At 42.9% G+C, this 22,333-nt stretch overlaps 1 protein-coding gene across 10 annotated transcripts in view; it reads right to left on the bottom strand.

Annotated features, from left to right (window-relative positions):
* LOC137371521 (dedicator of cytokinesis protein 9-like) overlaps positions 1-22,333 on the bottom strand; it is a 291,071-nt gene that overhangs the window by 201,872 nt on the left and 66,866 nt on the right. Inside the window, exon 1 of one of the 10 annotated variants that reach the window (XM_068034243.1) lies at positions 16,851-17,201. The exons of the other annotated variants lie outside the window; for them this stretch is intronic. Within the exon in view, the coding sequence (XP_067890344.1) occupies positions 16,851-16,988 (138 nt within the window). The 5' untranslated portion in view covers positions 16,989-17,201. Of the gene's footprint in view, positions 1-16,850; positions 17,202-22,333 lie in introns of those variants that run through there. 10 annotated transcript variants of the gene reach the window in all.

Raw genomic sequence — 22,333 nt, 5'->3', positions numbered from 1 at the left:
CATTAGAAAAAGTTCCACTGTGCTTTCTGCAGGTGAATGGAACATTAAAAATGACCAAAACGTGATCCAATGGGTGAGTTTTAAGGAAAGTCTTGAAGAACAACTGAAGCTGCCTTTATATAGCACCTTCAACAACATGTATTTAAATAGCATCATTAACATAATAAAACATTCCAAGGTGTTTCACAGGTGCATTATAAAAGAAAGTTTGACACCAAGCCACATTAAGGAGCATCTTAAAGCAGATGGCCGGAAGCTTGATTAATGAGGTGGGAATAGAAGGAGCGTCTTAAAGGAGGACAGAGGGAGAGAGGCAGAGAGGTTTACGGAGGGAATTTCTGGGTTCAGAGCCTAGGCAGCTGAAGGCACAGCCACCAATGGTGGAGCAATGAAAATTGAGGAAGCTCAACAGGCCAGTATTAGCTGAGCACAGAGATCTCAGAAGGCTGAAAGGCTTTAACATAGTAAGTGGCACAGTGGTTAGCACCGCAGCCTCACAGCTCCAGTGACCCGGGTTCGGTTCTGGGGACTGCCTGTGCGGAGTTTGCAAGTTCTCCCTGTGACTATGTGGGTTTCCACTGAGTGCTCCGGTTTCCTCCCACAGCCAAAGACTTGCAGGTTGGTAGGTAAATTGGCCATTGTAAATTGCCCATAGTGTAGGTAGGTGGTAAGAAATTGGTGGGGATGTGGTAGGGAATATGGGATTAATGTAGGATTAGTATAAGTGGGTGGTTGTTGGTCAGCACAGACTCAGTGGGCTGAAGGGCCTGTTTCAGTGCTGTATCTCTCTATGTCTAAAACACTGCAAGACATTTCATAGGAACACGATCAAACAATATTTGACACTGGCCCATATAAACATTAGGAGAGGTGACCAAAAGCATGTTCAAAGAGGTATCTTTTAGGGAGTGTCTTAAAAGGAGGACAGAGTGGTAAAGAGATTTAAGGAGAGCATTCTAGAGCTCAGGGCCTAGGCAGATGAAGACACGGCCATCAACAGCGGAGCAAAAAAAATCGGAGATGCTCCAGAGGCCAGAATTGGAGAATCACAGATAACTCAGAGGATTCTGGGGCTGAGGGAGGTTACAGAGATAGGGAGAGTGTGAGGCCATGGAGGGATTTGACAATAGGGATGAGGTTTTTAAAATCAAAACATTGCTGGACCAGAAGTCAATGAAGGTCAGCAAGCAAGGTGATGATGGGTCAACGGGACTTGATGTGAATTACGACATGGGCAGCAGAGTTTTGGATGAGCTCAAGTTTACACAGGATAGAACGTGGGAGGCCAGCCAGGAATGCACTGAAATAGTCAAGTCTGGGGGTAACAAAGGCATTGGTGAGGGTTTCAACAGAAGAGACATCTGATATTATGGAGATGGAAGGAGGTGATCTTGATGATGGAGAGGATATGTGGTTGGAAGCTCAGCTCGAGGTCAGATCGGAAACCAAGGCTGAAAACTGTCTGGTTCAGCCTAAGGCAATGGCCAGGAAAAGGGATGAAGTTGGTGGCAGTGACTGAAGACAATATCTTCGGCCTTCTGATATTTCATTTAAAGAAGGACAAAGATGGAGAGGCATAGACATGCAGGGAAGGAACTCCGAAGCTCGATGTCAACATTGCTGAAGGCACAGCCAACAATAGCGGGGTGAAGAGAGAGAGAAAATACATAAGAGGCCAGAGTTAAAAGAATGTAAAGATTGCAAGGGTCCAGGGTTGACAAGATTGTGAAGACAGGGCTGGTAGCCCATGTTAGTAAGGACAGGGTGATGGGTGAGCAGGACTTGGGGCAAGATAGGCTATGGTAGCGGAATTCTGCATCAGCTGAACTCTGCAGAGGATGAATGCTGGAAAGCCATCCAGGAGAACACACTGGAGTAATCATATCTCAAGGAGACAAAGGCATAGTTGAGCATTTCAGTAAGATAGGCTGAGGTAGGGGCAAACTTACAAGGGTGGAAGAAAGCGGTTCTGATGAAGGGTCATCGACCTGAAACCTTAACTCTGTTTCTTTCTCCACAGATGCTGCCAGACCTGGTGAGAATTTTCAGCTGTGTTTTTATTATGGAAGAAAGTGGTCTTTGTGAATGGATAGGACATGTGGTCAGAAGCTCAACTCAGATCAAACCAGACACAAAGATTGCCGACAGTCTGGTTGAGCCTCACGCGGTGGGCAGGAAGGTAGTGGAATCAGTGGCTAAGGTTGAAGATTTGTGGTGGAGACTGAAGACAATGACTTTTCTCTTTCCAATGATTAGAGTCATCGAGAGTCATTTACAGCACAGAATTAGATGGAGGACATAGCAGATCATTTAAGGTCGGATGTTGGATAAGTAGCCTGACATCACAGATATAGGACAGTGGCTGAGATGGAGAGGCACAGCTAGATGTCATAGAATCATTACAGCACAGAAAGAGGCCATTCGGCCTGTCACGTCTGTGCCGGCTCCCTACAAGAGCAACTCACCTAGTTCCACTCCCTGTAGCCCTTCAAATTTTTCTTTTCAGATAATTATCCAATTCTCTTTTGAAGGCCACGATTCAATCTGCCTCCACCACACTCTCAGACACTGCATTCCAGATCCTAACTACTTGCTGCATCAAATAGTTTTTCCTCTCGTCACCGTTGCTTCTTTAGCCAATCACCTTAAATCGATATCCTCTGGTTCTGGATCCTTCCGCCAGTGGGAAGTGTTTCTCTCTATCTACTCTGTCCAGATCCCTCATGATTTTGAACACCTCTATCAAATCTCCTCTTAATCTTCTCTTCTCCAAGAAGAACAGCCCCAGCTTCTCCAACCTATCCGTGTAACTGATGTTCCTCATCCCTGAAAGCATTGTTGTGGATCTTTTCTGCAGCCTCTCTTATGCCTTAACATCCTTCCTAAAGTGCAGTTCCCAGAACTAGACACAATACACCAGTGGAGGCCAAACCAGTGCTTAAATACAGCTTTTCACATAATTTCCTTGTTCTTCTGCTCTATGTCCCAATTTAAAAATCCCAGGATCCCATATGCTTTATTAACCACTTTCTCAACCTGCTCTGCAGCCTTCAATGAGTTATGCACACGTACCCCCAGGAGCTGCTGCTCCTGCACTCGCTTAAGAATTGTACCCTTTATTTTGTATTGCCTCTCCTCATTCTTCCTACCAAAATGAATCACTTCACACTTTCCTGCATTAAATTTCATCTGCCACTTGTCTGTCCATTCCACCGGACTGTCTATGTCCTCTTGAAGTCCATCACTATCCTCCTCACAGTTCACAATACCTCCAAGCTTTGTGTCATCTGCAAATTTTGAAATTGTGCCCTGAGCACCCAAGTCTAGGTCATTAATATAAACCAAGAAAAGCAGAGGTCCAAACACTGACCACTGGGGAACTCCACTATATATATTCCTCCAGTCTGGAAAAAACAACCCTTCACCACGACTCGCTCTTTCCCATCACTCAGCCAACTTTTTATCCATGCTGTCACTGTCCCTTTTATTCCATAGGCTTCAACTTTGCTGACAAGACTCTTATCTGGCACTTTATCAAATATCTTTTGGATGTCCACGTACACCACATCAACTGCATTACCCTCATCAACCCTTCTGTTACCTCATCAAAAAACTTAAGCAAGTTAATTAAACATTATTTGCCCTTAACAAATCCATGCTGGCTTTCCTTAATTAATCCACATTTGTCCAAATGACTGTTAATTTCGTTGCGGATTATCAAGATTAAACTGACTATTCTGTAGTTGCTGGGCTTATCCTTGCACCCTTTTTTGGACAAGGGTATAACATGTGTAATTCTCCAGTCCTCTGGCACCACCCCTGTATCTAAGGAGGATTGGAAGATTATGACCAGTGCCTCCACAATTTCCATCCTTACTTCCCTCAGTATCCTCGGATGCATCCCATCTGGTTCTGGTGACTTTTTCACTTTCAGTACACTCAGCCTTTCTAATACCTCCTCTTTATAAAGTTTTAGCCCATTCAGTGTCTCAACTACATCCTCTTTCACCTTGGGCAGCATCTTCTTCCTTGGTATAGACAGATGCGAAGTACTGATTTAGTATCTCAGCCTTGTCCCCTGCCTCCATGCATAAATCCCTTTTTAGGTCTCTAATCGGCCCCGCTCCCTTTTACCACCTTTTTGCTATTTATATGCCTATAGAAGACTTTTAAGTTCCCTCTTATGTTAGCTGCTAGTCTCCTCGCATAATGTCACTTTGCTTCTCTTATTTGCTTTTTCACTTCCCTTCTGAACCTTCTATATACAGCCTAGTTCTCAATTGTATTATCCACCTGACATCTGTCATATGTACCCACTTTCAGCTTCATCTTACTCTCTATCTCTTTTGTCACTCAGGAGCTCTGGATCTGTTTGCCATACCTTTCACCCTTGTAGGAATATACCTTGACTGTACCCGAACTATCTCCTCTTTAAAGACACCCCATTATTCAGATACAGTTCTGCATTTCAATCTTTGATTCCAATTTACTTGGGCCAGATCCAACCTTACTCCATTGATATTGGCCCTCCCCCAATTAATTATCTTTACTCTGGATTGCTCCTTGTCCTTTTCCATAGCTAACCTATACCTTAAGATACAGTAATCACTGTCCCCTAAATGCTCCCCTACTGTCACTTGATTCACTTGCCCCTCCTCATTCCCCAGAACCAGATCCAGCAATGCCTCCTTCCTCGTTGGACTGGAAACATACTGATGTAGAAAATTCTCCTGAACACACTGGAGAAACTCTTGACCTACTCTGCCCTACACTATTAATATCCCAGTCTATATTAGGATAATTAAAATCCCCATTAGAACTACTCTAGAATTCTTGCACCTCTCTGCAATTTCCTTACAAATCTGTTCCTCTATATCTTTCCCACTAGTTGGTGGCTGAAAGAATACACCCATTATCAGTGTAAATAAGGAATCAGAGCCCATGTCCACAAAGGTTATCGCCAAGAGCCAGTGTGCGGATGAGGAAGGGGAGAGGGCAAAGATGAATCCTTGAGGAATTCCCAAGGTGATAGTGCAAGGTTGGAAAGAGAAGGCATTTACACAGATGCTTTGGCCACAATCAATCAGATAGTTACGGATGGAACCAAGCTCGGACAGTTCCTCCAAGCTCAGACGACAGGGGAAGGCACTGGGAGAGGAAGTGTGATCGACTGTGTCCAAGGCTGCAGAGAAGGCAAGACTGGTGAGTAGAAATTAACCGTCAAATACAGTGAAATCAAAAACACTTTAGATGGGGCGAGACGACAAAATAGCAGGAAGTGATCGATAAGAAGGAAGTAACAACTTGCATTTATGTCGTAACTTTCACTCCTTAGGACGTCCCAAAGTACTTCAGAGCAAATGAGGTGCTTTTGAAATGCAGTCAGTGTGAGATTAAGGAGTTATGTGACCAGAAAATCTACAGTCAATTAACAGTTGCCTATTGGCCAAGACTGAAGAACATCCCTACTCTCCTTCAAATAGTATCATGGGATCTTTTATATCCCCTTCAGCATTCAGCCAAGGTCACAATTTATTGTTTGATCTGAAAGTGACACCTCTCGCAATGCAATACGCCCTCAGTACCTCACTGAAATGTCAGCCTAGATCATGTCTTTGAGTGGAAATTAAACACAAGATCTTCTAATTCAAGGAGCATTGACCAACGGCTCAATTTCCCCACTTTGGGAAATTCCTAATCTTAACCACATCTCCCTGATCAGACAGCAAGCAGAGGAAATTTCAGCGCAAAAGAGAGCTCTAAGATTTCCTCTACACATCTGTCAAAGGTGACTGCAAGACAGAGTAAGTAAAGAACTCAAGAAGGTGGGGGAGAAAAAGCAATTAAAATCTACTGAAAAATATTTAAGACTAACATTTTTACAACGTGCTGCGGAAGACAACTATACACAAAATATAAAAGCAAAACACTGCAGATGCTGGAAATCTGAAATAAAACCAAAAAAGTGCTGGAAATACTCAATAGGTTTGGCAGCACCTGTGGAGAGAGAAGCAAAGTTAACATTTGTCAATGACCTTTCATCAGAACACAAATATGGATGGAACACATTAACAAGCGGAGAACGCTTGTCAGATTTGGTATTAGCCCAAAAAAGGAGTTTAAAATAATTGTTTCTGTACAAGGGAATGGGTCATGTAGGCAATTCATTTTGAGCTTCCTCATTCAAAAAGGGATTGAATTCCTCAACAAAAATGAATGCATTTACCAAATTTGGTTAAAATCTATCGAAGACGAATATTAATACTGTCATCATTCAGTAAATTGATTCAACTGAAGAGGCGGGGGAGAAAAAAAAAAAGAGGAACTCCAAAACAAGATGGATTAAGAAATCTAATTAGAGTCATAGAGTTATACAGCACAGAAACAGGCCCTTCGGCCCATTGCGTCTGTGCCGGCCATCCAGCACCCAACTATTCTAATCCCATATTCCTGCACTTGGCCCGTAGCCTTGTATGCTGTGGCATTTCAAGTGCTCCTCTAAATACTTCTTAAATGTTGTGAGGGTTCCTGCCTCCACCACCTCTTCAGGCAGTGCATTCCAGATTCCAACCACCCTCTGGGTGAATTTTTTTTTCCTCAAATCCCCCCTAAACCTCCTGCCCCTTACCCTAAATCTATGCCCTCTGGTTCTTGACCTCTCCGCTAAGGGAAAAAGTTTCTTCCTATCTAACCTATCAATGCCCCTCATAATCTTGTATATCTCAATCATGTCCCCCCTCAGCCTTCTCTGCTCTAAGCAAAACAACCCTAGCCTATCCTATCTCTTCATAGCTGAAATGCTCCAGCCCAGGCAACATCCTGGTGAATCGCCTCTGCACCCTCTCAATTGAAGTGATTAGATGGAATGCAGGCTCACTTTTCATGGAATGAGTTAACAGGCTTCTAGTTTCAACCAGCTCCTTAATGGAGCAGAGATGCAGAGATGGACTGCCTACTCCCCAATCAGCAGAAGGATAACAACAACTTGCATTTATATAGCACCTTTAATGGAGCAAACCGTCCCACGGTCCCAATAACAGGAATGTGATTAAACAAAATTGGGGTGGCGCAGTGGTTAGCACCGCAGCCTCACAGCTCCAGGGACCTGGGTTTAGTTCTGGGTACTGCCTGTGCGGAGTTTGCAAGTTCTTCCTGTGACCGCGTGGGTTTCCGCCGGGTGCTCCGGTTTCCTCCCACAGCCAAAGACTTGCGGGTTGATAGGTAAATTGGCCATGGAAAATTGCCCCTAGTGTAGGTAGGTGGTAGGGAATATGGGATTACTGCAGGGTTAGTATAAATGGGTGGTTGTTGGTCAGCACAGACTCGGTGGGCCGAAGGGCCTGTTTCAGTGCTGTATCTCTAAATAAATAAATAATTTGATAGAGAGACAAATAAGGAGATATTAGGACAGTAAAGGAGTAGGTTTTAAAGAGAGGTGGACAGGTACTGAGGCAAAGGGAAATTCCAGATGTTAGGGACTTGGCGACTGAAGGCGCAGCCACCAATGGCAGAGCGATGGAAATTCGGGGTGCACATGAGGCCAGAATTGGAGGAGCGCAGAGATCTCGAAGGGTTGTGGGGCTGGAGGAGGTTACAGAGATAGGGGCGTGAGGCCATGGAGGGATTTGAACACAAGGATGAGAATTTTAAAATCAACGCATTGCTGGACCGGGAGCCAATGTAGGTCAACGAGCACGGGGTGGGTGAACAGAACTTAGCGCGAGTTAGAAGCAGCAAAAATGCAATAAATAATTAGATAGAAGAAAAACAGAGATCAAGGCAACTCAAGGGCAGGGTTGATACAATACAATACTGAGAAAAAAATTCCCGATTACCATTTTGCAATATGTTGTACAAAGAATGAAAAATAAATGAAAGCGGGTATTGGAATGGGAGTAGTTAATTGATACAGCATCAGAAAAAAAAATCATGGGGTCAATAATTTTCCCACAATCTTAACTAAAATGAAAAAAAGCTTCTGCTGTTCATTCATTCAGTATTGAATAATTCACAGACAGCCAACAAGAAAAGCATACTATTTTACACTAGCAAATTCCTGGTTTTGATTGGGGGCAGGGGGGAAATGAGGAGTAGAGATGCTGATGTGGTAAATATGGAAATGCAAGAAACATACGCACAAAGACTTATAAAAAATTAATTTGCATTACATTACTGGCTGGCCCAGAAAGCACCAATGCCAATGGAATGCCAACAGCTGCCTAAGACTTAGTGCAAGAAATCGAGAACTATAGAATGACTGTATGTGGTACAGCTTAAATACAGATATCTACAGCATACACTATTCAGTATACAAGTGCCCTGCCAAAAATCTATGGAAGCAAAATAAATAAAAGCTCTGTAGTGAATTCATTCATCTGAATGAACGATTTCTTGCAGCAGGATAATGCAGGGCAAATAGTGCCAAGTCCAAAAAAGCAATTTGGAGCTAAAAATTCACATTCTAGAAGACTGATGTCCTTTATGCAACTACCACTGCACTATAAACTCAGCATGGTCACAAGCTTCCAGCAGAATTAACATTTCACAGCACCGGCAGACTTGTTCAGTAAAGATTCGGCTTACGGAATCATGAGCCAGGATATCAAATATGCAAGGTGAAGTCTGTATCTATATTTCCGCACGAGACTGGGAAGACGCATAGTATCTTTCTGTTGAAGAGATCAATCATTATTCCCTGCCAGAAGGTTGTGGGTTCAAGTCCCACTCCAGAAACTTGAGCCCAAAATCCAGGCCAACACTCCAAGTGCATTACTGAGGGAGTGCTGCGCTGTTGACGGTGCCGTCTTTCGGATACTGTGAAATCTTTTATGTTCACTTGAGGGGGCAGATGGGGCCTCGGTTTAACATCTCACCCCAGTGTGAGAGGTGGTCAGGTGTAAGGTGTCTGAACGAGCAGCCATTAATGGTGGAGCAGAGGACGGGGAGCAGGGTCCCAGGGAGGGGCCCCTGCAGCACAAGAGTTAAAGCACATTCAGAGTAGAACAAATTGAACACAATGTTTTGCTGACAGAGTGACAGGTTCATACAGAGGAACTAGTTTCCCTCTAACTAATCCTTTAGTCATCTTACACACCTCTATTAGATCACCCCAGAATTTTCTACTCAAGGGAATATTAGCATGGTCTACGTAACCTCACCTCATAATTTAAATTATAACGCAACTCATCCGTTTCAGAGATGTTGGTTGAGGGATAATTATTGGCCAGGATACCATGGAGAACTGTCTGTGGGAGCTTGCTGTGAGCAAATTGGTTGCCACGTTTCCTACAAAAATGAATACACTTCTAAAGGTCTTCAAATGCTTGGGGATGTCTTGAAGTTGTGAAAAACACGCTATGTTCATATATTAATTTCAATCCAAAACTAGACATCATTTACCCATATACAAAAAAAGTTTTTAAAAGTAATTAGTTAAAGATGTGAATACTGACCTTAAGCTTGCTAATGAAAATGTTATCAAAAATCAAATGGGTACGGTTTTAAGACCTCAGAACGGGAAATCAGGCAAGAGTACAGATACCCTATTTTCAGTGGACAATTTACACAGCAGAGATCTCCAGTGCAACAAAACATGGGACAATTGCAGAAACATCATAATAACACAATCAGCATCTATTATCAACGTCCACAATTATTGCAAGGTTGGAATACACTGAGGTCAAATCAGATTTTAAAAAAACAAAGACCCTTCCGAAGAAGGGTCACTGACCCGAAACGTTAACTCTGCTTCTCTTTCCACAGATGCTGCCAGACCTGCTGAGTGATTCCAGCATTTCTTGTTTTTGTTTCAGATTTCCAGCATCCGCAGTATTTTGCTTTTATTAAAGAAAATTATCTGTTGATTTGAAATATAAGTGCTTTAAAATGAGCAACTAATTCACCGAGGTAAAACTGAGTTGGCAACACTCCACGTGTCAAGACTTGTAACAAGACAGCTGTATTACCCGAGCATGGTTGCTAGTTAGATTCCTGGGAAAACACCGGTCACTCCCCTTTCACCAACCTCCCTCTCTCCTTCAAAGGCACTTGTATGTTGACCTCCAAAGGTGACTGAAAGAGTAAACTCTCTCTTATGTTTTTGTTGAGTGCAGTGGTGGAAACTGGAGTATCTGAAACTCTATTTTGGTTTTCCACCAGTCAAGGTCCAATGGCTCAGCCTCACATTTGAGGATGCTCAGTGCCATCTCTGTTGTTACCTCAAAAAGGACAATGTTGTCCATACAGTCAAGGTTGCTGAATGGTTCCAAATCCAGTGCAGATTTTTTATGATCCGACCGATCCAAGATCCAGTTCGCAGGCAGCAGAAAGATGATTTGGGCCGATGATGCATCCTTACCCAATTCCAGACCCAGTTCTAAAAGGCGGCACTGGTATAATAGCCGATATGTACACAAAACTGGCTGCAACTTCGTCTTGGAGTCTCATGAGTCACACCATGAAGGAGAGGGGGAGGTTGGTGAAAGGGGAGTGACAGGTGCTTTCCCAGGAATCTAACTAGCAACCATTTATATAGATTGTGAACAACTGTGGCCACATCACTGATCCTTGCAGTACCCCACCAGTAACAGCCTGCCATTTTGAAAATGACTCATTTATCCCTACTCTGTTTTCTGTCTGTTAACCAATTCTCAATCCATACGAGTATATTACCCCCAATCCCACGTGCTCCAATTTTGTTTACTAACTTCCTGTGTGGGACCTGATCAAAAGCCTTCTGAAAATCCAAATATATCACATCCACTGGTTCACCTTCATCTATGCTACAAGTAACATCCTCAAAAAACTCTAATGGGTTTGTCAAACATGATTTCCCTTTCCTAAATCCATGTTGACTCTGCCCAATCATACCATTTTTTTCTCAAGTGTCTAGTTATCACATCCTTTATAATAGATTCTAATATTTTCCTACTATTAATGTCAAACTAACAGGTCTGTAGTTTCCTGTTTTCTCTCTCCCTCCCTTCTTAAATAGTGGGGTTACATTTGCTACTTTCCAGTCTGCAGGAACCACTCCAGAATCTGCAGAATTTTGAAAGATAACCACCAATGCATCCACTATCTCTCTAGCCACCTCCTTCAATATTCTGGGATGTAGCTCATCTGGTCCAGGGGATTTATCAACCTTCAATCCAGTTAACTTTTCAAGTGCCACCTCTTTATTAATACTAATTTCTTTCAGTTCCTCACTTTCACAAGTATTGTGGTTCCCTGGTATTTCTGTACCTCACCTGTGAAGACAGACAATAAGTAATTATTTTGTTTCTCTGCCATTTCTACATTATAAATTCTCCAGTCTCTGCTCGTAATGGACCCACATTTGTCCTTGCTAATCTTTTCCTTTCCACGTACCGAAAGAAGCTTTTACAGTCTGCCTCTATGTTTCCTATTAGTTTGCATTCATATTCTCTTTTCCCATTCTTTATCAGTTTCTTGGTCCTCCTTTGCTCGACTCTAAATTGCTCCCAATCCTCGGGCTTACCGCTTTTTCTGGTAACCTTATAAGCTACTTCCTTATTGATGCTTAGGAAAGATTTTCTTCCTCAATTTAAAGTGCAAAGATGCTTTACTTTATGCAGTGTCCTCAATTCAAATTATTTGATAATTCAAATTTTTTTTTGCACTCCAAACACCTCCTCGGGAGTCAACTCCAGCCGCATCTTGAGTCAGGCTTGGACGTGATGACTTGGGGTGTGTTGAGAATCAAGATGCAAAACATTTACTGACCAATCTTGCACTGACGGCCAGCACAAAGAGAGGGAGAGGGAGGTAACCTCTGTTTCTGATCTTGAAAAAACAAACACCCAATAGTTTGATCACTGGGTCACTGGCTATAGTTAGACCTGGTCTGCAAGAACAAGCTGCCAAAAATCAAGCCAGCTGTCCTTGTACAAGATAGCCACAGTTTGTCCCCTTCACATGATGAACAATCTAGAGGATGTGGAATGGGTTCCAATGGGGTCCACAAGGTTGATACCTGGTTTACAACCTCTTCAGTTATGATAATGTGTCTGAGAGTTGAACCGTTTTAACTCCAGTGTCATGCAGACCCCCCACCCCACCCCCCCACCTGCCAAGACTGAGGCACATTAATTTTGTCATATGAACACTGATTTGAAAACTGTTGAAATAAAGAAAGGACTTATTTTTTAAAAAAATTACCAAGCTCTTGGCTGGAAATACATTTGCATATGAACAGACACTGCTTGTGGAGACAAAGTAGTAACTTCCCTTATCCAATTTAACCCACAATGGACTTTGAGCACCAGACATTGAAGGTGAGGGAGCTCAAATTTCAGGATGACTGCTGGGATAGCCAAATCCACAAACAGATGTGGTCAAACCACCTGGTCATGTGACTAGCCTGCTTGGCAACCTGGTTTTTCTGAATTGTACAAACAGTTTGAACTGAGAGATTGCAGTATGCTCCTGGACTGAAGAAGACCTCTCCCATCTGGTTCTCCCTCTCTTTCTCACAGAACTCCAATTCCACTGAAGACACATGAACCCCAAGGAAGATCTCCTACAGTGGGTTTAAGAATACTGGGCCCCAACAAGAGCAAGATCTGCTTACAATCAAGGACTCTACAGTGAGCTCAAAGAACCGTAACAAAAACCCTCTTCAGAGATTGCCTCAAACTTTTCCATTTTGTCTTTCTTCTGCTCTTTTCTGTCTCTAACGGCATGTATCGCGTATGCATGCTAGCGTGGGCATGTCGTGTATCCATAGGTGTTAACCGAATTAGCATTTAAGTTTAATAAAGTTCAACCTTTTTTCTTTAAACCTAAGAAAATCTGTTTGGCTAGTTTATTTGCCTTATAATTGGAAGTTAGTGAACAAGAATGCACCAAGGGGAAGCTAAAAACACAGTGTGTTTAAAATTAAACCATATTATGGTGAGATCAGGTGAAGGCTGAGAGGGAACCCTAGACCCTTTCTCACCTGGTCGTAACACCAGAAAATTGTAGACTTTGAGGAGATTTGATTGAAGTATTTAAAATTATGCAGTGATTAGACTGTGTCTGTTGATAACTAATTGTGTCAAGATAAATTGGAAACCACCAGGGGACATCTGTGCAAGGTACAAAATAGAACTAGGTTAGATGTCAGGAGGTGTTTCTTTTCACAGAATGTCATAGCCTTCCGGTACAAGGCTTGTGTGGTGATTAATTAAAATTGAGCTCAGTAATTGCAGTCTGGTGCACTGCGTGGTCTCCGTCTTACAAAATGTACATAGAGGAATGGGAGAAGGTACAATGAAAATTTATAGGGATGATACCAGAATAGAGAGCTTGCATCTATCAGGAAAGACTGAACAGGTTGGGACGCTTTAGAAATGAGAAGGTTGATGGGTGACCTCATAGAGGTCTTTAAAATTATGAAGGGGTTTTATAGGGCAGCGATAGAAAAAAAATGTTTCCACTTTTGGAGGAGACCAAAATTAAGGGCCTTAAATGCAAGATGGTTATAAAATGATGAGTTAATAAATCCAATATGGAATTTAGGGAAAAACTTCTTTACCCAGAGAGGGGTAGGAATGTGGAACCCCCTACCGCAGGGAGTGGTTGAGGCAAATAGTATAGATTGGTTTAAGGGGAAGTTAGATAAGCACATGAGGAAGCAAGGAATACTTCACCTAACTTTATCAGCATAACTTTCTATTCCTTTCTCCCTCATGTACTTAACTATTCGGTCCTTTTCATAACTTGATTTTTTTCTAAAAGTTGCTTTCAATTCCTCATTGGATAGTGGGCACTCAGAGAAGGTTCACTTAAAAAGGTACAGAATTTTTTTTTTAAAAACTGAAACACAGCACAGAAATTGTAAAATGTAAATTTATGAATAAATAGAACAGAGAAGAGGGGGAGAGAGAGAGAGAAGAGGGGGGAAGAGAGAGAGAAGAGGGGGAGAGAGAAGAGGAGGAGATCAAAATTAAAATGTTTTACAAGTACTTTTTAATTAAAATTTGAGGTCTTTAAGTTTAGGGTCACGATCACCATAATTGAGACAGAGACTCTGAAACTTCAGCAGATTTGTTGTGCATTATTAGTGCTCGTTTCAGCAATGTAATGCCGGAAATGAAAACTTAGGGAAACACAGCTGGCTTGAGAGGACTCTGCTACATTAATACTCCAGTCCAGTGAATAAATCAGTTTGTGTAGTGCACAAACCATGTCTATGTCCAGTTTTCAAATGCACATTAACGATCAGTGTGCAGTAAGTAAAGTTACAAGCTCCATTGTGCAGTATCTCATTACAATAAAAACTGTACAATGCAATGACAGGAACAGACTGACCCAATTTAGCCATGCCAGCTGTGGCTCGGTGGGTAGCCCTCTCGCCTCCAAGTCAGAAGGTTGTGGGTTCAAGTTGTACTTCTGGACAAAAATCAAAGCTGACACTCCAGTGCAGTACTGAGAGGGTGTTGCACTGTCGGAGGTGCCGTCTTTCAGATGAGACATTAAACAGAGTCCCCATCTGCCCTGTCAGGTGGGCGCAGAAGATCCCATGGCCGCTATTCCGAAGAGGAGCAGGGGGAAATTCTCCTCGGTGTCCTGGCCAATATTTATCCCTCAACCGTCACTAAAACAGATGATCTGGTCATTATCACGTTGCTGTTTGTGGGAGCTTGCTGTGCACAAATTGGCTGTTGTGTTTCCTACATTACAACAATGACTACACTTCAAAGACTGCTTTATCGCCTATAAAGCACTTTGGGATGCCCGGTGGTCATGAAAGGCGCTATACAAATGCAGATTTTTAAAAAGTTACTAATGGGGAAACCACAAGGCAGACTAGAAACAAATAAATCTACTGCGCTGATAATTGAACCAGCCCTGATGGTAAAAATTGCCGTTTGTCTCTGGACTGACTGAATACAGTATTCCCCTTCTACTGAATGTAAATAAACGAAATCAGGGAGATCAGCCAAGATCTGACTAACGGTTACACTAAGCCTGGTTAAGAAAAGTGTCTGTGCACAGCAAGTGTAACAACATCACAACAGTTCATGAGATCACTTACAAAGTCCTGCCTTATTCTCATCTGTTCAACTGCAACACTGCGTAGATCAAAATTTAATCTGTACCAATAAAACAGTTTAGTGATTGACATCAACTGAATTAATCTCTTTAAAGAAATGTCACGAAATGTTTCAGCTTTGATTACTACAAAAAACATTTTTTTGATTGAGATATGAGGTTTGTACTGAAAGCCAGCTTCACATTGTTTCCTACATTACAACAGTGACTACACTTCAAAAGTGTTTCATTAACTGTAAATTGCTTTGGGATGTCCTGAGGTTGTGAAAGGTGCTATATAAGTGCAAGTCTTTCTTTCTCATTCACAAGTGATACTTTGTCACACAGAGGAAGTGCATAGAATCTAAAATCACTGCTCACATTGTAAATCTCTTCTGCTAAATTCAGGAACTTGTTTATGAATAGGTTGAGAAGGTGAGCATGTTGGGAGGTTATGATCCTATCGGATATGTAACACCGGCATGGACTCAATGGGCCGAATGGCCTCTTCCTGTGCCGTAAATAACTCCATGACCGGTAGAGGTTTAAGAATAATAATTTAAATCCTCTACTCTATTGAGAAAGGAATGCTCCAGTTGAGAGATCTTCATTTTGAGAACAAAATCTGAAATTCGTTTTCTTCCAAACTTGGATTATCTCAATCCTGGTTTCACAATCCTCTGATTAAGCTACAGCAGTTGTCAGAACATTCACAAGAAAAGTATTCTCAGCTGCCTGTAATGTTGCAGATGACTCGAATTTAGGTCAAAAGTTTTTAAACTGGGATTTGTTCTGGACAACGACTGAGATACAAGACGAATAGTTTAAAGAAAACATGGGTGTTCCACCAGATAGCAAATTTTCCAGGGCAATGCTAAACGGAGGTTTAACCAACACCCAGGAAGTAAAAATGCCAATTCTTCAAGAGAATTCAGTACATTCAAAACAGCAGCAACAAACGAAGATTTTAAAAAAACTACGCTTTGAACATTTTTCAACAAGGTGAAATAATTCCCCATTACTAGTTTGAATACCAGTATCATTACCAATGTCATTCTTAATTACAGCCTACATACACAAACAACAGAATAAACTCTTTCATATTCCACCCTGTCGCATCTACACAAATATGCAAAGCTTCCGTACAAGGAGGAGGAAGAAATATTAGGCAAATATCTTATTAAATTTCTCCAATCCAGATCTTGGGATTTTCCACCCCAGACTAAAGATAAGGAGTGAACTAAACTGGTTCAATAGTTTTTACTACCAACTGAGATGGCTGAGCAACTATTAGCTTGCAGATAATCCAACAGGCAATACTGGCCCAGTGAGGGACAACAGTATCTCTCAACTGAAAATAAAACAAGTTAGCAGAATAATGGGACTAGCGACTTACAAAGAAATCACAACATTGCAAACTTCAGAATTTAAAAAGGGATTCACTCAATCTTAGGATACACACGAGAGAGGTTATTCCTAACTACCCAAAGTATCCGACACTGATCCAGCACAGATTACTACAACAGGCATCCCTACTGCCAGTACTTAGGTATGTTGGGGAATATTTAGACAGCCTGTTCTCTGGCAGCAGTTGACAATGGGAATTTATTCTGCCCACACACACATAGTGAGACACAACAGATCTCCACCATGGGGCTCTCAGCCTCCCCAAACTAGTTGGACAAAGTGTAAGCAGCCTAAGTGTATCGGAACTAAAGTTTAGCAGATGCAACAACTGTCTTTGGGATGACTCTAGAACAAGTGCTTCTGCTTTTCAAAAAGTAACAATTTATAGCCTTGGTTGAACTTACATCCAGGTTCTTGCCAGAAGGCTCGGTGTGTGGCACCTCGCCAAAATTTGCTTCAGGTTCGCAGTGGGCAGCTCTGCATTTCTGAAGTGGGTCGACTGCAAGCTCTTTCTTAAAAAGTCGGTTCACTCTCCCTTGCATTTTCTCCAGCTCCGCTTTCAGTCCGGCGTACTTTGCAAAAAGTTTTCACGAAGGAAAAGGAAAACTTTTTCTCAAGCGCCAGGTGATCAGCATCGTAAGTTTAACACAAAGAAAAACTCCAGTAAGAAAGACTCCAGCGGTCAGGGTTAGTGTAGAATTTGGTTACATCTCAGCCAGAGACACAGAGAGAAAAAGTTTCAGCTTAAAGTTTCTCCGCCCATCAACCAGGGAATGCGTGAGATCCAGGACAAAAGGATCTGCCCAAGGTCCCTGCCATTGGCGCAGGAACTGTGTTGCCTCTCGCACACGCCCTGCACATAATCACTCTGCAAACATACACAGCACTTCAAACACCAGCCAAAAAAAGTGTTCAACCATCAGTGTAGGATTATTCTCTGCACAATTCTTGCCTCACTCCATGTCCCCCGTCAGATGGGGCACTTTTCCCAATTCATTCAGCCGCCAAACTTTGAAACTCACTCTGAACCCACTTCACAAGAAAAGTAGTTTCAAATTTTCTGGAACGTGTTGAATGCAACATTTTTTTGGTAAAAAAAATTGTTCAAACTTTTACTGCACAGTATAAAGAGTTGCCAACTCTCCAGCAATGCCCTGGAGTTTAACAGAACTCAAGATTAACCTCCTGGAAACTACTGCGAGTAAATCGAGATTTTAAAAAATCATGAGGGCATTAGAGAATCGGACAGAATCATAACTGCACAGAGGGTGGCCATTCGGCCTGTTATTCCAGAGCCTAACCACTCATTGTGTAAAAATATTTTTCCTCATGGAGCCATTGCTTCTTTTGCCAATCACTTTAATTCTGTGCCCTCTGCTTCTCGATCCTTCCATTAATAGGAACAGTTTCTCCCTATCTACTATGTCCAGACCCCTCATGATGTTGAACACCTCCATCAAATCACCTCTCAACCTTCTCGAAGAACAACCCCAGCTTCTCCAATCTATCCACATAACCGAAGTCCCTCATCCCAGGAACCACTCTCATTTATCATTTCTGCATGCTCTCTAAAGCTTTCACATCCTCCCTAAAGTGTGGTGCCCAGAATTGGATTAAAGAGGGTCTTTTTTCTTTGAACACTTTTATTGGTTAGTTATAAAATATTGGCGATGGGGTGATGTAGGGGAAATGGCTGTTTCGCCTGGGGCAGCTGGAAACCTCCAGGAATACATCCAGCCAGTGTTGGAAAGGCTAACAGTATGTGATGCTCAGTCGAAGCTATTTTAGGGAATGGTTTACATGGAATTGCCTAACAGACAGTTCAGCATCCCCAGCAAAGTGTAGAGCAAGTTGTGTGTGACGACGTGCTGGCACAGCAGAGGAAGACAGGATTATCGCACGCAGGCACCAGCCGCGTTATTGGCACTGTGCTGGACAACGATTGAGTCGAGTGACTCAAAACAGAACGATCAGAAAAAGTAACATGAGGACAGGTTGCATAGACTAGGCTTGTATTCCCTTGAGTATAGAAGATTAAGGAGTGATCTAATTGTGAAGTTTAAATCGATTAAAGGAGTTGATAGGATAGAGAGAGAGAAATTACTTCCTCTGGTGGGGGTAGTACAGAAAAAGGGGACTTAAACCTAAAATTACAGCCAGGCCATTCAGGAGTGATGTCAGGAAGCACTTCTTCACACAAAGGGAAGTGGGAATCTGGAACTGTCTCCCCCAAAAAGCTGTTGAGGCCGGGGGGGTCAATTGAAAATTTCAAAACTGGGATTGATTTTGGTTAGGGTATTATAGATTACCGAAACAAAGTGGGGGAATGGAGTTAAAATACAGATAAGCCATAATCTAAATAAGAACAGACTCGAGGGGTTGAATGGAGTCCTCCCTGTTCCTGGTCCTGTACAGGAATTGTTGAGAGCAGGGGGTGGGAGACAGGTACACTAAAAGAATGAGAGAGTGGTTGCAGCGCGAGATTCTATTGTCAAGGGATCAACAGCTTGCATTTATATATATATATGGACTCGATAGGCCGAAAGGCCGCAAGTAACTCGAAAGCATCTTTAACAACAGAAAAGCAATTAACAGCAGACAAAAGTGTGCATTGAGCCAAAAGAGATATTACGAGGAGCAACTAAAAGCTTGATTGGAGTGATTTATTTTAAGAAGGATCTTCAAAGACAAGAGCAGTTTAGGGAGGGAATTCCAGAGTTTGGGACCAAGACAGCTGAAGGCATGCTGCTAACAGTGGAGGATGTACAAGAGGCCAAGGTTGGCAGAACGCAGAAGTTCTTGGAGTGTCGCAAGCCTATAGGAGATCACAGAGATAAGGAGGGGGTGAGGCCCTGGCGAGATGTGAAAACCAGGATGAGAATTTTAACTGGAGGCGTTGATAGACAGGGAACATGGGGGGTGATGGGTGAAAAGGATAGTGCAAGTTACAACACAGGCAGCACAGTTCTGATGAGCTCAAGTTTATGGAGGACAAGAATGGTGGGGGGGGGGGGGGGGGGGAGGTGGCAGGGGCCCAGGACAGCATTGAAACAATACAGTATGGACGTGAGGAAAGGATGATGAGGGTTTCAGCAGCTGAGGCAGGGGAGGAGAAGGGCGATGTTATGGGGTGGAACTAGGCAGTCTTGCTGATGGAGAGGATATGGGGTCAGAGGCTTAACTCAGGATCAAATAGGACACCAAGGCTACAAACTGTCTGGTTCAGATGGAGACAGAGGACAGGGAAAGGGATGGAATCAGTGCCGAGGGAAAAGAGTTTGCGAGCAGGAGTCCCAAAGAGACCAGAGTTAAGGATGTCACAGGAAAAACCTGGTAGGAGAGGAAGACAAGAGAACCCAAAAGTCACAGTCCATGTTTGAACCAATGAGATAGAGAGATAGTTGTAGAGGATGTTGCGACTACGAAGAGCGTGCAGAAAAGGCTTTTTTTTTTGAGTAAACAAGCTTGAGAAGAGATCTAATAGAGGTCCTCCAAATTATGAGAGGTGATGATCAAACTAAATCTGATAAATGTATTTTCATTAGTCAGTGAAACAGTAACCGGAGGACATATATTTGAGAACATTGTCAAAAAAACAAAAAATGGAAGTTTGGAGAACGTCACGGACTGCCCCACCAGAAACAATGAAAGAGGTACAACAACTTCCTTCAGGACTGTAAAATACTAAGGTGAATAAGGGCGAGGCAGCTGTTATTTACCTGGACTCCAGAAAAGCAACTGAGCTGTTTACACACAACAGAATGATTCACAAGATGCACACTCATGGGACAGGCAGCAACAATTAGGCTGTGTCGATATTTGGCTGAAAGTCGACAAAGGGCAGCATTAATAAGGGAGATAGGGAGTGGAAACCAGTTGTCGGGAGTCTCACAGAGGCCAGTCTCAGGATCATTGATTTTTTTTTTTAATAGTTCGTGTAAATGACAGAGGAGAGTTTGTTGTTCGAATGTGTAGATAACAAGCGCTCAATGATAGTAAATAAACATGCTGTCTCATCGTCGAGCATCTCCAGAAATGGTTTCACTTCCCTATCCCTACACTGCTGTCACCAGTTTCCCAAGGATCTCTCCTTGGCCCCTTTCTCCACGTTCTCATCCACGCACTTCCCAATAGGCCATCAAACACACAAATGAGCCAGCTCCCAGTGGTACGCTGGTGACACTCATCCCTGCCTCTCCACTCCTCTGCCCCTCCCACGGTACTGAAACAGCTCTTATCAAAGTTAAAAATGACATCCTGTGTGACTGTGACAAAGGTAAACTTTCCCTGCTCACCCTTCTCAACCTGTATGCAGTCTTTGACACGATTAACCACACTATCCTCCTCCAACACCCCTATGCTGTCGTCCAGCTGGGTGGGACTGCACTCACCTGGTTCCATTCTTATCTATCTAATCATAGCCAGAGAATCACTTCTCTTCGTGCTCCTGCACTTACCTCTGGTGCCCCCAAGAATCTATCCTTGGCCCCCTATTTCTCATCTTCATGCTGCCCCTCGGCGACATCATCCAAAAGCACAGCTTTACTTTTCACATGTACGCTGACGACACTCAGCTCTACCTCACCACCACTTCTCTCAACTCCTCCACTGTTGCTAAATTATCAGATTGCTTATCTGACATCCAGGACTGGATGAGCAGAAATTTCCTCCAATTGAATATTGGGAAGACTGAAGTCATTGTTTTCGGTCTCCGCTCCAAACTCTGTTCCCTAGCTACCGACTCCATCCCTCTCCCTGGAGAGGGTCTGAGATTAAGCCAGTCTGTTCACAACCTTGATGTCACATTTGACCCAGAGATGAGCTCCCGACCTCATATTCATGCCAACACTAAGATCGCCTATTTCCACCTCCATAACATCGCCCGACTTTGCCCATCTCAGCTCATCTACTGCTGAAACCCTCATTCATGCCTTTGTTACCTCTAGACTCGACTATTCCAACACACACCTGGCTAGTCTCCCACATTCTACTCTCTGTAAACTTGAGATCATCCAAAACTCTGCTGCCTCTTAACTTGCACCAAATCCCATTCCCCTATCACCCCTGTGCTCACTGACCTACATTGGCTCCTGGTCAAGCACAGTCTTGATTTTAAAATTCTCATCCTTGTTTTCAAATCCCTCCATGGCCTCGCCCCTCCCTAGCTCTGTAATCTGCTTCGGCCTCCAAGATATCTGCGCTCCTCTAATTTTGGCCTCTTGTGCATCCCTGATTTTAGTCATTCCACCATTGGTGGCTGTGCTTTCAGTTGCCTAGGCCCTAAGCTCTGGAATTCTCTCCCGACATTTCTCTGCCTCTCTACCTCGCTTTCCTCCTTTAAGACATACCTTACTACTTTCTCGATCAAGCTTTTGGTCACTTGGCCTAATACCTGCTTTGGTGGCTCGGTGTCATACTTTCTTTTATAATGCTCCTGTGAAGCATGCTGGGATGTTTTATGATGTTAAAGGCACTATATAAATATCAGTTGTTGTTGCTGTTGTACTCAACACTTCCACTGCCTCTGTGTTGTTATCCTCCAGCCTTAGATGAACCATTATTTCCTCCAGCTAAATATCGGGAAGACCCAAGCCATCATGTTCAGTCCCTGCCACAAACAAATTCTGTCCCCTTGTACATTTCACAATCCTGCCAAGTTATTCAACCTCGAGCTGAGCTTATGACCTCATATACTCTCAATTACAAAAAAAGCTTACATCCAACTCCGGAACATCCAGCAGGTTGGGTTCGTGCTAGTGCTACTGCAGAATCAGAATCAAAGACTAAAGAGTCCTATATATATTTAACATTTTAAATAAATCTAGGCTGGTATTTCAGTGTGGCACTGAGGGAGTGCTACACTGTCAGAGGTGCCATCTTTCAGATG

Source organism: Heterodontus francisci, chromosome 6, assembly GCF_036365525.1.
Source record: "Heterodontus francisci isolate sHetFra1 chromosome 6, sHetFra1.hap1, whole genome shotgun sequence".
Classification (NCBI taxonomy): domain Eukaryota; kingdom Metazoa; phylum Chordata; class Chondrichthyes; order Heterodontiformes; family Heterodontidae; genus Heterodontus; species Heterodontus francisci.
Note: the sequence above shows the minus strand (reverse complement) of the source record. Positions and strands in the feature narration are given on the sequence as shown.